Source organism: Mastomys coucha, unplaced genomic scaffold (genome assembly GCF_008632895.1).
Source record: "Mastomys coucha isolate ucsf_1 unplaced genomic scaffold, UCSF_Mcou_1 pScaffold7, whole genome shotgun sequence".
NCBI classification, from domain to species: Eukaryota; Metazoa; Chordata; class Mammalia; order Rodentia; family Muridae; genus Mastomys; species Mastomys coucha.
The window spans coordinates 18,498,502-18,515,846 of NW_022196913.1; the positions used below are offsets into that span (position 1 = coordinate 18,498,502).

General features: G+C 35.7%; 1 protein-coding gene across 4 annotated transcripts in view; it reads left to right on the forward strand.

Annotated features, from left to right (window-relative positions):
* Arid4b (AT-rich interaction domain 4B) overlaps positions 1–17,345 on the forward strand; it is a 128,979-nt gene that overhangs the window by 79,335 nt on the left and 32,299 nt on the right. For all 4 annotated transcript variants that reach the window (XM_031358983.1, XM_031358986.1, XM_031358985.1 and 1 more), the window contains exons 10-16: positions 2,704–2,780; positions 4,270–4,424; positions 7,179–7,251; positions 9,575–9,669; positions 10,852–10,949; positions 12,458–12,698; positions 13,117–13,292. In XM_031358983.1, coding sequence (XP_031214843.1) covers positions 2,704–2,780; positions 4,270–4,424; positions 7,179–7,251; positions 9,575–9,669; positions 10,852–10,949; positions 12,458–12,698; positions 13,117–13,292 — 915 coding nt within the window. The remainder of the gene's footprint in view (positions 1–2,703; positions 2,781–4,269; positions 4,425–7,178; positions 7,252–9,574; positions 9,670–10,851; positions 10,950–12,457; positions 12,699–13,116; positions 13,293–17,345) is intronic.

A 17,345-nucleotide genomic window follows, 5' to 3' on the forward strand; every position in this document is an offset into this window, starting at 1 on the left:
TACTCCAGCTTTTTTCTTGGGATCATTGGCTTGGAGGATTGTTTTCCAGCCTTTTATTCTGAGGTAGTATCTGTGTTTGTCACTGAGGTGGGTTTCCTGTATGCAACAAATTTTGGGTCCTGTTTATGTACCCAGTCTGATAGTCTGTGTCTTTTTATTGGGGAATTGAGTCCATTGATATTAATAGATATTAAGGAAAAGTAATTGTTACTTCCTGTTACTTTTGTTTTTAGAGTTTGAATTACGCTCATGTGTCTATCTTCTTTTAGTTTTGTTGGAAGATTACATTTTTGCTTTTTCAGGGATGTAGTTCCCTTCCTTGTGTTGGAGTTTTCCATTTATTACTCTTTGAAGGGTTGGATTTGTGGAAATATATTGTGTGAATTTGGTTTTGTTATGGAATACTTTGATTTCTCTATCTATGATATTTGAGAGTTTTGCTGGGTATAGTAGCCTGTACTGGCATTTGTGTTCTCTTAGGGTCTGTATGACATCTGCCTAGGATCTTTTAGCTTTCATAGTCTCTGGTAATAAATCTGGTGTAATTCTGATAGGCCTGCCTTTATATGTTACTTGACCTTTTCCCCTTACTGCTTTTAGTATTCTTTCTTTTGTGCATTTGTTGTTTTGACTATTATGTGGCAGGAGGAATTTCTTTTCTGGTCCAGTCTATTTGGAGTTCTATAGGCTTCTGTATGTTCATGGGCATATCTTTCTTTAGGTTAGAGAAGTTTTCTTCTATAATTTTGTTGAAGATATTTACTGGCCCATTACATTGGGAGTCTTCACTCTCTTCTATACCTATTATCCTTAGGTTTGGTCTTCTCATTGTGTTCTGGATTTCCTGGATATTTTGGGTCAGGAATTTTTTGCATTTTGCATTTTCTTTGTCTGTTGTGTCCATGTTTTCTATGGTATCTTCTGTGCCTGATATTCTCTCTTCTATCTCTTGTATTCTGTTGGTGATACTTGCATCTATGTTTACTGACTTCTTTCCTAAGATTTCTAACTCCAGAGTTGTCTCTCTTTGTGATTTCTTAATGGTTTCTACTTCCATTTTTAGGTCCTAGATGTGTTTGTTCAATTCCTTCACCTGTTTGTTTGTGCTTTCCTGAAATTTCTTAAGGGATTTTTGAGTTTCTTCTTTAAGGGCTTCTACTTGTTTACTCGTGATCTCCTGTAATTCTTTAAGGGATTTTTTTTGTTTGTTTGCTCTTTAAAGGCTTGTACCTCTTTACCTGTGTTCTCCTGTATTTCTTTAAGGGAGTTTATTCATGGTCTTCTTAAATCCCTCTTGCACCATCGTGAGATATGATTTTAGATCCAAATCCTGCTTTTCTGGTGTTTTAGGATATCCAGGACTTGCTTGGTGGGAGTACTCAATTTTGATGAAGCCATGTAGTCTTGATTTCTGTTGGTCAGATTCTTGCGTTTTACTTTCGCCATCTGTTGATCTCTGGTGTTAGATGTTCTTGCTGTCTCTGACTAGAGCTTGTTCCTCCTGTGAGTCTGTAAGCCTGTGTCAGCCCTTCTGGGAGATTAGCTCTCCTCTTGTAAGGAGAGAGTGGGATTGCTTCAAGTTTCTCTCCATTTAGTTTGATAGCTACTGGTTTCTGGATATTGCTTTTACTATATTTAGGCATGGGCCTTGAATTCCTGATCTTTCCAAGACTATTATCATGAAGGGGTGTTGGATTTTGTCAAATGCTTTTTCAGCATCTAGTGAAATGAGCATGTGTTTTTTTTCTTTGAGTTTGTTTATATAGTAGATTATGTCGATGGGTTTCTATATATTGAACCATCTCTTCATCCCTTGGATGAAGCATACTTGATCATGATGGATGATTTTTTTTTAATGATCTTTTTAATGTGTTCTTGGATTCAATTTGTGAGAATTTTATTGAGTACTTTTGCATCAATATTCCTATTGGAAATTGTTCTGAAGTTCTCTATCTTTGTTGGATCGTTGAGTGGTTTAAGTAGTAGTGTAATTGTGGGTTCACAGAATGAGTTTGGTAGTGTTCCTTCTGTTTCTATTTTGTACAGTAGTTGAACAGTATTGGTATTAGGTCTTAAAATCCCATCTGGTCCTGGGCTCTTTTTGGTTGGGAGTCTTTTTAATGACTGTTTCTATTTAGGGATTATGGGACTGTTTAAATACTTCATCTGATCCTGATTTAACTTTATTAAACCTGTCCCAATTGTTTGTATATAGCTCTCCTTAGGATTGAAGCATTCTGAAATAAAATGCCTAACTGCAGTTTAGAAGTTGATTTGTAATCCTAAAATAGTTCTTAAAACATTGTTGAGAACACCTCCAGAATAAACTAAAAACTAAAGGTCTTTGTCTTATGAATGGACATATTTCTTTCTGTCTTCAGGTAATCTTACAATTATCCCAAGATAATGGCAAGTTTTATTGTTGATTTCTTCCCCATTGGGTTTCTGCATTCTGCCATTGAAATGCTTGTTTGTATTATTACATTGCTATAGAGAGTTATCATTTGTTTCTAGGCAGAGCACTGTTTGGTACTATTTCCTTTTCTTGATTCTGGAATTTGAATCCAGGTATAAACAAAACAAATCTTATGGCAGGATCCTTTTTGCGGATGTTAAAGGCCTCACTTTTGTGGTATTTGTCTGTGATTTGGTGACTACTGCTTTAACCTGTTATTTTTTCATCTTTGTAATTGAATAATATAGTACTTCAGTTCCAAGAAAAGATGTCCATGAAATTACTAGTGACACTGTACCGAAGCCTGATACTGTATTAAAACAAGGTAAGGGAATAACCTTGGAAAGATTTTAATAAGTGCTTTGTAAATTAATAAGTTCAGTTTTCTTTTACTTTATTAATATATTTTTATTAGATTTATATTTTGAAAAACTTGCATATCTTGTTATATATCTTTTTTTAATAAAAGTTCTAAATAGAGTTGTAATCTACATCAGTAGTTTAAAAAAAATCAAATAGCTATTTCAATAATGTGCATTTTGCCTAGAAAATTCACTGTTGGTTTACAGAGATAATAAAAATAAAATTAAGGTAATTTTGATTTGTTACCTCTGCTAATATATATTCCTAATTGAAAGTGTTAATAGTTACATTTGACTGAGAAGTAATGCTGTGATTGCATTTGTTAGTTTACTTTTAGTATTGTCAATTATTGTTTCTTACTGTATCTATCAAAGGCTGCCTACAAATTTATGATTTATAATTAATACCAGTGTAGTATGCTTTTAGCTAATTTTAGTTCAAACTCATTATTTACAGAATTTCATGTTTGGCTTAATTAAATTTAGAATTGAAGAGAATATTTCTGGCTACTTTTAGTCTTATGCTTGATATGATACTGTTTAGTAATTATTGAGTAAAATATTGACTCATAAGATAATAGTGCACACATTTAATCCCAGTACTTGGGAGGCAGAGGCAAATCGATTTTGAGTTCCAGGCCAGCCTGGTCTATATAGCCAGTTCCAGGATAGTCAAGGCCACACAGAGAGATCCTTTCTCAAAAGCAGAAATAAAAAAACAACAACAAACAAGTAGTAATGAAAAAACATTGACTCATCTGTTAAAGTTGTTTGTAGGACATAAACCTAATTTCTGTTTAAAAAAGAAAATTGCTTTTTCCTATTGTGTTTGTTTTATTTTCTTTGTTTGTTTGTTTGTTTGTTTGAGACAGAATTTCTCTTAGCCCTGGATGTTCTGGAACTGGCTTTGTAGTTCAGGCTAGCCTTAAATCCACAGAGATCTGACTGTTTCTCCCCAGTACTAGGATTGACGTCATATGCTCGGTTCTTTTTCTCTCTCTTAAGATTTATTTATTTATTTACTTTATATATGTGAGTGTTTTGACTGTGTGTACATTTGAAAACCAGCAAAGGACATCAGATCCTATGGGATTACAATTATAGATTACATGGGATTACAGTTGTAAACCATTATGTGTGTGCTGGGAATTTAACTCAGGACCTCTGGAAGAGCAGCTAGTGCTCTTAACTGTTGAGCCATCCCTCCAGCCCATATTTGTTTGAATTTAAGAACCCTTACAGCAATAGCAGTGAAGTTTAATAGCCATAAAATGGAACTCCCGCATATAGGATCAGAAGGAGTAAGTGAGCGGCTTCATTAACCGTTCTTAGGATAGAACCAGGAGCCTTGCACACACTTAAAAAATGTCAGTGCTGATAGAACAGCTTGCATTTCTTATAACTCAGTTGTCTTAATCTGTTCAGTTTGCTGACATTATGGTATGTTTCTAGCTTTTGATCAGGCACTTGAGTTTCACAAAAGTAGAACTATTCCTGCTAACTGGAAGACTGAATTGAAAGAAGACAGCTCCAGTAGTGAAGCTGAGGAAGAGGAAGAGGAGGAAGATGATGAAAAAGAGAAAGAAGATAATAGCAGTGAAGAAGAGGTAAATAAAAACTGTTGGTGCCTTTTAAAATGTTAAGTAATATCTTACTGTTAGAGATCTTTTCATCATAAACTTTTGTCTAATCAAGTTTGCTTTTGATCTGAAAACAGGAAGGTGAGCTTGGGGAATTAAGAGTAGTTTCATACACTCATCCTAGGTGATTCAGGGGGTGCCTTTTACTTATTATGACTAAAATATCATCTAGTGCGTAACATACTTTGAACCATTGTGTTATAATATGATAGTTACTATCTATATCTATATCTATACAGGTGTATATCTTCCTAATTACCAAAAGACTAGAAAAAGTGTTCAGAAAATGTCCAGCTGGTATTAATGAAAAGTGAAGGTCAGCATCTTTTAGAGTCACAGAATGGAAAACAATTTAACTTCATACATACGGATTTACTTATGCATGCATCTTGGTCATAGAGTTAAAGTTTTAGATTTTATTGTGACTTCAGGTGAAAGATAATTCTAACACAAAAAATGACTAAGTCGTGTATAGATAATACTACCTGCTGTTTTGACCATGAAGTGAACTGTGTTTTCTATTTGAAAAATCGTAGTAATTTCTTATGGATATGTAATGTTTTCAATTTTTAGATTCTATTCTTTAATTGAAGTAAATAGTTAATGAAATAGGAGTTTTTTAATAAGTTATATTTTATAATGCAGCAACAAATGATAACACAGAAACTTGTCTGTTTTAGTCTGGTCTAGGTCTGCAATTTATTTTAAATATTAAAATCAGAACTAAGGTTGAGGAATTATCTGAGTGCTTGCCTCTCAAGCTGGAGGCTTCCAGTTCTAAGTGTAAAGTCTTCCTTGATGGTCCAGCCTCTGCTGCCTCTTCCTCATGTTTGTCTCTGTGCCTTCCCTGGGAACTCTGAGCTCTAGCTCTGTCACCTTACATACTTTGCTGCTTCTCATCTCTAACACTGTAGCACCTTGCTTCTCCCTCCCTCTGTTCCGAACCCTGGTGTGTGTGTGTGCAGTACTGGTAGTGGAGACTGCCAGGCACATGTCTGGTCAGTTTCCAAAACTCTTTAAGGACACCCCTGAACCACAACATCTCTCCCTTCTCTGGAGTACAGCATATCTCTCTCCCTGTCTCTGTGTCTCTCCTCACCACTTTTATTTAGCTTAATTGCATGTTTTTTCTTACTAATTTATTTGTAAGCTCCTCAAAGAGAAGGATTCTATCTTATAATTGTATGTATATGTGTGTGTGTATATATATACATATGAGTGTGTGTGTGTGTGTGTGTGTGTGTGTGTGTGTGTGTGTGTGTGTGTATATACTTAGCATTTATCATAGTGCATAACCCATGACAGGTGGTCAATAAATATCAGTTACAGAACATTTTGTTGCTTAGATTTATGATTTACGAGTACTTTTTAAAAAAGCAAATCTGGGATGGAGGTAGGGTGGGGTGGAAGCAAATTTGATCGCCAGTTAAATGGTTTAAGTTAAATACATACTTAGATGTTTATGGAATAGAAACAAAGCTAATGTGGCTTAAGTCAAATATTTTACCATAGTGACATTTAGGATAATGTCAACTCCCCCCCCCTATATTTGTTATTTGACTGCTTTATCAAAACCCGACATATGTGAGCTGTTTAAATTGAGAAATGGAGTGTATCACAAGCAAGTTAATAGTTGTCATTTGTTCTTTGTCTAAGTACTAGTCTAATAGCTTATTAATATGTCTGTTTTGTTCTTTTTTTAAAATTACTGGTCTTTGCTCCACAAAAAATTCCCCTTAAAAACAAAGGGGAAAATTCACTAGAACAATAGACATGTGACTTTTCCAAATTAAAAATTTGTTTAGCTTTGTTTAGCATATTAGTTGAATCTCCTATGACTTTTAGGACTTTCTTTCAGTTAGAGTAACTGCACAGCTTGCTTGTATGTGCTGAGTCATTTTCTCTGCAGTTACCCCTGACTATGTTCTGTCACAGCAGGCTCCATAGTTTTTTCCTTACATTTGATGCAGCACCTAGCATAGTGCCTACACTTACAGGTGCTTTTTGTTTGTTGAATGGATAAAAGTCAATGAATCGGTGCCTTCCTCCATCTTACCTACTACCCTGCTCCTTGCAGGTTGCTTCAGGACCAGCTCCCTACTGCCACAGCCCTTGGCCACAGCAGCAAGAAGCTAGTCCCTCCCTTGTAATTGATAATTCGGGGAACTATTTTATTACTTGAAGATTTCCCTAAGTCTGAATCTTCAGGTATTGTAGATCAAGTTTGTTCCCCACTTCACTGATTATATAAGCTTGAAGTACCATACAGTGGGGCTGCCTATAATGAAGGATACTTAGAGCAAATGGGACCTGTGCTTTCTGAGTTCCTTGAGGAGCAATAACGGAATCAGCTTTAATGTTAAACTCTAGTCCAATTTTAATATACACGAGAATAGGTGTTCTTGAACCTGTGACCCTGATTTAAAGAATAAATCTCTGCTAACAGTACAGAGATCAAAAGTCCTATTAGCACCTTTTCTTATACAAAACTTTACAGTTGGAATTCTGTTGAGATACCTTTTAGGAAGTATTCATCTATATAGTGCAAATTGTCTAGACTTTATTGATTTTAAACAGCTTAGTAGTAAAAAAATATTTTGTAACCTGTCTTTGAAATATTTAAGTGAAAATTAGTTTCTGCTGTTGGCAAGAAATGTTGCTTGCATTAATAAAATTCTTAATTGAGAAAAACAGTATCTTTTGTTTTGTGATTAAAATTAGGAAGAAATAGAACCATTTCCAGAGGAAAGAGAGAACTTTCTTCAGCAGCTGTATAAATTCATGGAGGATAGAGGTGAGTGTGTCCCCCCTCCTGTATAAGTTCATAGAGTGTGGGATGGAGTTTATCACTCCTCCTGGGTCAGTTCACGGAAGGGAGAGGTGAGCACGTTTACTCTTAACCATGTGTAAGACACAGAACAAATATCACACTTGTTTGGGCATTGACTATGTCTTACCACCCAACTTCATAGACCAAGAGAGATCCAGAAACAGCAAGAAGTGTAGGCTAGATGTGATGTTTCTTGTTTTTAATCCCAACACTAGGGAGGTTAGTGCAGAAAGACTGAGCTTGAGGCTAGGCCAGGGTACATGGTGAAATCCTGTTACAACAAGTTCCTTTTTGTACCAAAGGAAAAGCAACCTAAAGAATGGAAAAAAATAAATAATTAAATAAATGATAGTCTCCAGCGGAGTGTGGCAGCTTTCTGAATTTGCTTAATGTTGCAAAAGAAATATAAAGAATAGGGCTGGCCTAGTTGGTAACAGTGGTTGCTTAGCATGCATGAAGCCAAATTCTATTTCTACCAAATAAACTTGAGTGTGGTGGCAAACACTTACAATCTTAGCACTCTCCCAGTGGAGTAGAATTAGAAGTTGAAGATTATCCTCAGCTATATAGCAAATTTGAAGCTAGCCTTGGATATATAAAACCCTTCCATAAACTACACTCTCCCTCAGGAAAGAAGGACTAAAATTGGGCCTGGTGGTATAAGCCTGTAATTTCAGCTATTCAGGAGGCTGAGCTAACTGGGCTGAGCTGAGAGGATTCAGGCTAACTGGGGCAACTTTGTAAGATCTTGTCCAAAAAGTAAAAAGAAAGCTGAGTGGTAGCTTAGTTGGCAAATTACTTGCCATGTAAATATAAGTACATGAGTTTAATCCCCATTACCCATATTTTAGAAAGCCAGGTATGGTGGCATATGTACATGAAATGCGAGTGCTGGGAAGGCAGAGATAGGAGGATCTTTGAGGCTTGCTGGCCAGCCAGTTTATTCAAATACTTGAACTCCAGGCTCAGTGAGAGACCTCAACAGAAAAAAGTAGCCTCTGACCTCCACACACATGTACATGTACAGGAGGAACACAAACATATATGAAAAGTAAAAGGGGAGACTGGAGATATGGCTCAGTGAACAACAGTGCTGACTGCTTTTCCAGAGGACTTGCACCCACATGGCAATTAACAGGTGTCTGTAACTACCTCCAGGGGACTTGAGGCCATCTATTGGCTTCTATGGCATGTGGTACAAAGACAGACATACATATATGCAAAGCACCTATTCACATAAAATAAAAATCTCAAAAAATAAACAGTAGGCCAATGGTAGGATATCCAAGACATGTTCAATCCCAGGTTTTACTTACACACACACACACACACACACACACATACATACACGTGTACACACGTTTGTATGCACGCAACAGGACAGAGGGTGTGTTCTAACTTTTTAAAATTTACTGTGCCAACCAAAGACATTCAGGAACTTGTTCTGTACTGATAAGTATTAGTGGTTATTGTGGTCTATTTTTTCATTCTTTAATGTTAAATATTTTTTATCTGTATATTTTGTTTACATGGAGACTTGGCCTAAAAAGTGTGGTCTTATAATTTTGTGTGAGATACAGGAAAAAAGTACAGAAAGTGATTAAAACCTAATTAGAGAAGAATCCATTCAATCATCCACTTGGTTTTGGGAATGGATGTGTTGCAGCTGGGCTATTCTCTTTCTTACCACTTTGTAACATCTTGGAGGTTTTACTTAGTGTCTCCTTGTCATTTCCTCTGTCAGAGTGAAACAAAAGTATAGCTTTATTGCAGAATCATTTGGTGTGTTAGTGAGTAAAGGTCAAAGAAAGCATCATGAAGTAACTGATTAATAGCTGCCCAGTGTATATCTCAGTAATTTAGTTTTTCTCAGCTTTTCTTGTTTTGAAGGCAACTAGGAAGAGGGTCCTGAGGCCCATGCCCATAGTGACATACTTTCTCCAACAAGGCTACACCTCCAAATAGTGCCACTCCCTGGGCCAAACATATGCAAACCGTCATACAATCCTCTATATCAACAGAGGAAAGATGCTAGAAAGAAACATAAGAATGTAAAAAATCTGGTGTGTAAAAATCTTTAAAATAATGGTGCCATGGGTTGAAAGTGTTTATTTTTTGTTTTGGTCCTGTGGAGTATATAAATTGTAATCATTGGTGTTATGTGAATCCTTTGAGATTTTATATGTATGTGTATGTATATATATACATACACATACATATATATGTGTATATATATAAATGGAGAGGGAGAGAGAGTGTAATGCTAATATATTATGTGTTTTAACAGGTACACCTATTAACAAACGGCCTGTGCTTGGATATCGAAATTTGAATCTTTTTAAGTTATTCAGACTTGTGCACAAACTTGGAGGATTTGATAACGTAAGTATTATAATCAGAAGTGAAATGTGTTTTTCATACAATATGCTTCCTTAGATAGTATTCATCCACTTGGTTTTGGGAATGGATGTGTTGCAGCTGGGCTATTCTCTTTCTTACCACTTTGTAACATCTTGGAGGTTTTACTTAGTATCTCTTTGTCATTTCCTCTGTCAGAGTGAAACAAAAGTATAGCTTTATTGCAGAATCATTTGGTGTGTTAGTGAGTAAAGGTCAAAGAAAGCATCATGAAGTAACTGATTAATAGCTGCCTAGTGTATATCTATCATCTCTCAAATTATTCTCTACTAATCAGAATGTAAGGAAAAAGATGGAACATAAAGTTTAGAATCACAGAGTACATGTCTGATTTCCTGTTGAGTGTGTTAGACTATGATGAGGTCCTCCTATCTTTGTCAAGGCACTGCCCTAGATGGGATCTTAGTGTGTAGCCCTCGCTGGCCTAGAACTCTCCATGTTGCTCAGACTGGCCTGGAACTCATAGAGTTCCACTTGATTATGCCACACTCCTACTTCCCTCCCCTCTCCCTTTTTTCCTTCCTTTCTTTCTTCCCTCCACAAAAACTTGTGTGTTTGAGCTGATCTGAGATGGTGTTTTGATCTGAGATGGTGTTTTAAAGTTACCCTGTAAGAGTCATCTAATTCAGATTGTGCTCTAGATTAAAATAAAGTTCATTGAGTAATTTGACTTACTAGTTTGTGAGTTTGAGAGGAAAATATACTTTAAATTTTTTTTTCTCTTTATTAGAAGTAATGATTTAAAAACAAGCTTTTAGTTTGATTTGCATTTGTTTGTTTGTTTGTTTGTTTGTTTTAAGACAGGGTTTCTCTGTATAGTCCCAGCTGTCCTAAAATTCACTCTGTAGACCAGGCTGGAATGGAATTCAGAAATCATCCTGCCTCTACCTCCCAATTGCTGGGATTAAAGGCGTGTGCCACCACCATAACTGAATTTGTTTAAAAGTCTAATAGCTCAATATTTAAATACTTACAGGCATTTGTTTGAGTACTAAAACTTTTTATTTGTAAATCACAATTAAAATTTATCATTTTTTATGCTTTTGAGCCTAGACCCACTAAATGTAGCTCATCGTATTTGTTATGTATGTTAAAATTACCATCCCATTTTTAATTTGAAAGTTATTCTTTCCCTTTGTTTATTAGATTGAAAGTGGAGCTGTTTGGAAGCAAGTCTACCAAGACCTTGGGATCCCTGTCTTAAATTCAGCTGCAGGATACAATGTTAAATGTGCTTATAAAAAGTAAGTGTCTGTCCTTGATGTGACTGTCTTCACTATCTTACCTAGAAAACAACATGGAATGTACCATTTAACTTAAGCTAATTTAGAAGAAACTGGAAATTTTTACTATTTAATATATAGAAATAATTCTAGATATTAGATAGTTAAGATTCTGGAAAGAAAATGTTAGATGCTATGATCGTGTGAAAAGTATGGCATAGAAATTAAAAAGCTCATGTTCTGAAGCCAAAGAGATCCTATTAGCTGTGGGTGTTCTTTGACCCTATGTGGCTTTCCTAAGTTTATTTTCCTTAATTTATTTACAAAGGGGTCATTATGATTTGCCTGATAGGAATGCTCTGCTGTTTGAATGAAGTTTACTAAAGTGCCTGATACTTTGCACAATGCAAATACTCAATAATAGATTTTTACCATTTGTAATCTTATAGCTTGTACTTTGTAGCTACTGTTGTTACTTTTATTTAGATCCTAACTCTCCCCTCCTACCTCAGGTGTTATTTTTGAAGTTCTTTGTGAGCTCCATATGTATTTTGAGCATATTAACCCCCTAACTCTTTCTTCTCCACCCACCCAACTTTGTTTTTCTTTCTCCCTCCTCACTTCCTTCCTTTTTTTCCCCAAGACTGGTTAGTATGGCCTAAATATTTTTAGATGTATGTTTAGATTAAGTCCTATGACTTAAGCATGTGGTGTCTTCAGTAATAGGATCTTATTCTCAGTTCTGGAGGATAACCAAGAGCAGTGGGAATAGCCTAAAATGTTTGGAGGCCTATTGACTATCAGGCCTATACTTCAAAGGAAGTAACTCATAACCCACTGGGCTTTTTATTTGTTAGGCTCTGGTGTCTAGTAGGGGTATTGTCCTGTGTAATGTGTTTTCAAAGGTCTTTGATGTTATTTTTCCATCCCTCTATTCCCTCTTCTAACACACCCTCCATTCTTTTACCCCAGTTTAACCCTTCCTGTTCCATTCTCCCTTTTAAGTCCCTTCTTGTGGTCTCTTAGTAATTCCCAGACCTTTGTGGGTATTCCAGATGAAGTACACATATTCTGAAGTTTGAACATTAACATTTACAAACAAGGCAAAATGTGATGTTTGTCTTTCTGGGTCTGGGTTACCTCACTCAGAATGATTGTTTTTACCTCCATTCATTTACCTGTGACTTTAAAAAGTTGATTGATTTTATTTGATACAATGTTTAAAATGGGGTTGTGGTGGGTCTGGGCATAGTAACCCATGTCTATGATCCCAGAATTTGGGAGGCTGAGGTAGAAGAGCCAATAATTTTAGGGTTACATTTTTTTCTCTCAATATAAGATAATAAGAACTTTGTAAATTGGCCACTGAAATGCATCCGTATGACCCTCAGGAGGCTTCAGCATCTTCTCCAGCTTCAGGCCACTCTGCCAAAAATGAAACAAAAAGGAAACAACCAAAGCAACCCCACACACTGTTGAGCTGTATTGGAATGTTTCTTACTAAATGTAGCACCTCTGCACGTTTCCAGGTACCTATATGGCTTTGAGGAGTACTGCAGCTCGGCTAATATTGACTTTCAGATGGCATTGCCAGAGAAAGTTCTTAACAAGCCATGTAAAGATTGTGAAAATAAAGAAATAAAAGTTAAGGAAGAAAGTGAAACAGAGATCAAAGAAGTGAATGTGGAAGACAGTAAGAACATGATACCAAAAGAGGAGACACCTGCTGAGGATGAGAGTGAAAGAAAAGAAAATATCAAGCCCTCTCTGGTAACCTCATACTGTTAATTGTCATCTGTCATCTTGATAATATTTTTTACATCCTTTGTAAAGTTCCTCAAATTAGTTTCTTAGCTTTTTATGCATCATTATTATTCATTGTATCTTTTATTAAGGGCATTTATTAGTTTTTGATTTGATGAGGATTAAATCCATAGTGCCAAACTCTTCTACTGAATTATATCCCCAGCCCTCAAATGTTATTTTAGAAATAGTTATTATAGGAATTACTCAGACAGGTTTAGCATTTTTATGTGGTATGTTCTTTAAAGTGCAAGAATATGCTGGCGTTATCAGTAGTAATAGCTGTATCATATTGGTTGGCACCTCCTGTTGTTCACAGCTAGGATCATTGATTTAGGTTTAAGTTTTTATTGTTGTTGGTTTAGTTCTTCTGATCTTTCTCTAGGGAAGTAAAAAAAGTTTATTAGAATGTGTACCTGCACAGTCTGATGAAGAAAAAGAAGCTAACATTACAAAAGTAGAAGAAAACGAAAACTTGGAAGATAAAGATGGTGCCACAGCCAGGGCCGAGGAGGCCTTCAGCACAGAGGTAGATGTTGAAGAAGAGCAAGCACGATCTGGGTAAGACATTTGCTTTGGTTATGATACATTTTGGTTGGATACAGTCTTCCTATTTGCTCTTGTGAATGCTTACATCTAAATTGATTTGATTTATGAAGTATAAAAGAAACATTTGAATTTGTTAAGAAAAATTGATTCCTTCAGAGACACCACTAATGTGAACTGTTGAAAAGATCATATTTTTTGATCTGTTCTTGCTCTCATCATGGAAATTTATAATTTTCTTGAGGGAACAGTACTTTTTACTATAGTAAGGTCCGCTCCTGACTGGGTAATACAAGTGATAAGATGACATACTGACTGTGGGGGCTGAGGGTGTCTGTGTATCTTAAGCAGAAAGTGTATGGGTCATTTTGGCTATGTGTGATGAGTCACATTTACTTGTTTTGGCTACTTGGGAATGTTGATTTAAATGGTCTATTGTTGGGTCCTTGGCTTTGTAAGAATCTTTGATTTTCATCTCTGAGACTTAAAAAAAATAAGCACCTATAGTGCTAGTAACTCTTTAAATAAGTAAAACCAACTTTTTTTCATTTTAGTATTTTAAAAATTAGCTTCATTATACAAACAGGGAAGGAAAAAAAATAACTAAATGTGCCCAGGTAAATATAGTAAGGGGTATTTTTTTCTATTCTCTGTGTGTATGTTTATATTTGAAGTATACTTTACTGTTGTTAGAGATTATTCCAGTTTAGAAACTTAGTAAAGATTGGGATTTTTACCTGAAGGGTGTTGATCTGTTTAGCTTTATGAAAAGGAAAAAATGCAAAGGTATAGTTTGTTATACTCCTGGCAAGATGGAGCAGGACAGTGCAAGATTCAGGTGCATATAGTACCCGTGTGTGCTGTCTTGCTTCATGTTGTGTAGAGAATATTAGAGGTATGTCTACTAGAAACTTCCACCTCAGGAGAAAATTCATATGCAGCTTTCAGTTAAAAGTGTAAGTGCTGCAGTGTCTGGAGTGTTCTCTACTGTTCACAGATACTTGGTAGTAACCTTTTTTTCTCTGTTTTTAGTTAGTGTCCAAATTGTTCCTTATAATAATAGTGAGTAAATTAACTTCTCAGTTGTATGAGTTCTCTATACATATTTATGAGTACAGTTGTGGCTTTCACATTGGTGATAAAGCTAGCCCTGGTCATGTGAAGATTACTACATAGCCTAGGCATATAGAAAGCTAGCCTCTAGCTTTATATATGTACACTTGATATTATACAGTGTCAACATTTTTAAGAATGTATCCCTTAAATAATGCATGACTATTTATACTACAAACTGAAGTTTCCCTTTGGTGACCACCCACATTTAATATTTACATTATAGTATTCATAAAGAAAATGACTTAAAAGTACAGTCATGTTGCTTAACCACAGGTATATTGTGAGAAAATGTTGCTAGCCAATTCCATCGTTGTATGTAGCATGAAAAAGTGTCCTTACGTATATTAAAGTGGCTGTGACCTCACTAGGCAGCATAATCTTGGGGCAGGAAGATCTTATTGTATGTGTGGTGTCAACATGACTGTGATATGTATTTTCTTATATGCCTTGCTGTACCACTTAGAGTTTATCTGCCCTTTCTTTCTCTGGCCTTGCTGCCTCCTTCCCAGCACTGTTTGTTGCACTGGCATGGCTGCCAGATGAGTAATGGGTGGGTTGCATACAGCTGCAACCAGACAAAGAGATGATAGTTCCTGGCAGTTTGGATCAGGACAGTGCACGGTATTAGCATACTATTACTTACATTAGCACACTATTTAAAAAGGATAAATTGTTAGTTTCTGGAATTTTCAATTCAGTATTTTTTTAATTGATAGTGATGATGGGTAAATTAAACTGGGGAAAGCAAAACTACAGATAAAGGCAGATAAATTTCTTGGTTTAATCACTATTTCCAATCATAAAAAATATAAGCACATTAAGATATGATGTGATGGTTATGTTGATTTGTTTGTTTGTTTTTTGTTACGTAAGCTTTCCCTGATTGGCCACCACCAAGAATTTTCTCTGTCCTAGCTCCATAGTCTGGTTATAGGAGATTAAAAAGGTTAATACTTGTAAGATCCTCTGCTTGGTGCTTACTCTTTAGTGTGTATTTGTTACACTGTGGCTTTTTTTTTCTTATTATGTTGTAAGTAGAGTAGTAATGCCAAACTAGGAAAATCTGGCAATTCTCTGTTGATTTGGGTGAAAATTGTATTTTGACATAGTTTGTTTTCCAAACATCATTTTTCTTCAGAAGATAGGTAATTTTAGGGCTGTCAGGCTTGCTCAGTGGGTAAAAGGTTCTGCCCTGCAAGTCTGCCTGAAGTGGAGCCCAAGAAATCAAAAGAGAACCAATTCCCCCCAAACTGCCCTCTGACTTACATACTCGCCCTATGGCTCATTATGCTTGTACTCATATAAAACATGCATTAACACAATGATCTTTAAAAGACAAATGACATATGTGTGTGTGTTTATATGTAATATGTATATGAACTTAGTTTTTAATGAGTGTGTTGCTTATAATGGGTGCTTTCAGGAAATTCCTTTCTCGGTATTCTAAGCCCATTGACTTTTGAATTTGGTGGTAGTGCCTTTGAAAAAACTGAGTAGTTTTCTTTGGCTAATTGCCAGTATCTGTGTTGTTTGCTTCTTTGAACTTCAATGTGTAGTTTAATAATATTTTGTTTAATTTTGTGTCTGAGATTGATTTTAAGTGCAAACTTTTAAATTTTTGATTGGTCTATCTAACAATTCCCAGCATCCTGTTTCCACAACTATTTATAGGACTGTCTTTATGTCTGAAACAGTGGCATGTACCTAGTGGGCTCAGTGTATTTTTTTGATGTATGAGTCTGGTATACTCACTGATTATTTTGGTGCTTTCTTTTCTTTGTACCATGCCCCGCATCACTCCCTTTCTCTCAGATGTCCACGATGCAGTCCTAAAACAGGAATGAATCTTTTTTTTTTTTTCAGAGTGATCGCCTAGCAGATTCAGTGTATTATATAAATGGCATAAATAAATATAAATTTGTTTAATATTTTTAAAGGTTTATTTATTTATTTATTTATTTACTTAATGTATATGAGTACACTGTAGCTATACATATGGTTGTGAGCCTTCATGTGGTTGTTGGAAATTGAATTTTTAGGACCTCTGCTTGCCCAGGTCAACCCTGCTAGCTCCAGTTGGCCCTGCTTGCTCTGGTCAACTCCGGTTCGCTCAGTCCCTGCTCGTTCCAGCCCAAAGCTTTATTAATTGTTATACTTATGTACATGTAACAGAAGAGGGCATCCGATCTCATTACTGGTGGTTGTGAGCCACCATGTGGTTGCTGGGATTTGAACTTAGGACCTTCGAAAGAGCAGTCAGTGCTCTTACCCACTGAGCCACCTAACCAGTCCTTGTTTAATATTCTTAATATATAATATAAGCTATATAGCTATAAGACCATCTCTGACAATTTTGTACTTTGCTGATTAAAATACTTCATGATAGAAATGCTAATGTTAGAAATGCTAATGTTGTTGAATGTTCTTCATTCAGTTTGTGTTCTTCATTTCAGATTAAAACTGTATTCATTTAGGCCTAGATTAACTTGACTGTATTTTCCTATTTCTTTGTTCTAAGTTTTTGAGAACAGGACCTTGCTATCTTGCCTTTGATCAAAAGATCCTCCTGACAGCCTCCTGAGCTCTGGGATTACAGGCTTGAGCCGCCACTTTAGACAAAGTTGATAGATTTGTGAACTCACTTGACATTCCATTTTATCTGTTAGGTTTTCTCATTACATATGTAACTAATTAGTAAGAAATGATAGCTGAGACATGTTATCAATAAAAATTTTTATGAAAGAATTTAAAGCTGAAAGTAGTATTGCATGGGCTTTTCTATATCTGTTTTCTTATAATTACACATTTCCAATATATGTGAAGTGATATATCCTCTCTGAGAGAGACTTGTTATTAGTACACTCACATTGCAAAGCAGAGAAATTGCCCAAATATAACACTGGATTTCATATTGAAATTTATTTTATATAAAACTAGTGATCAGAAATATTC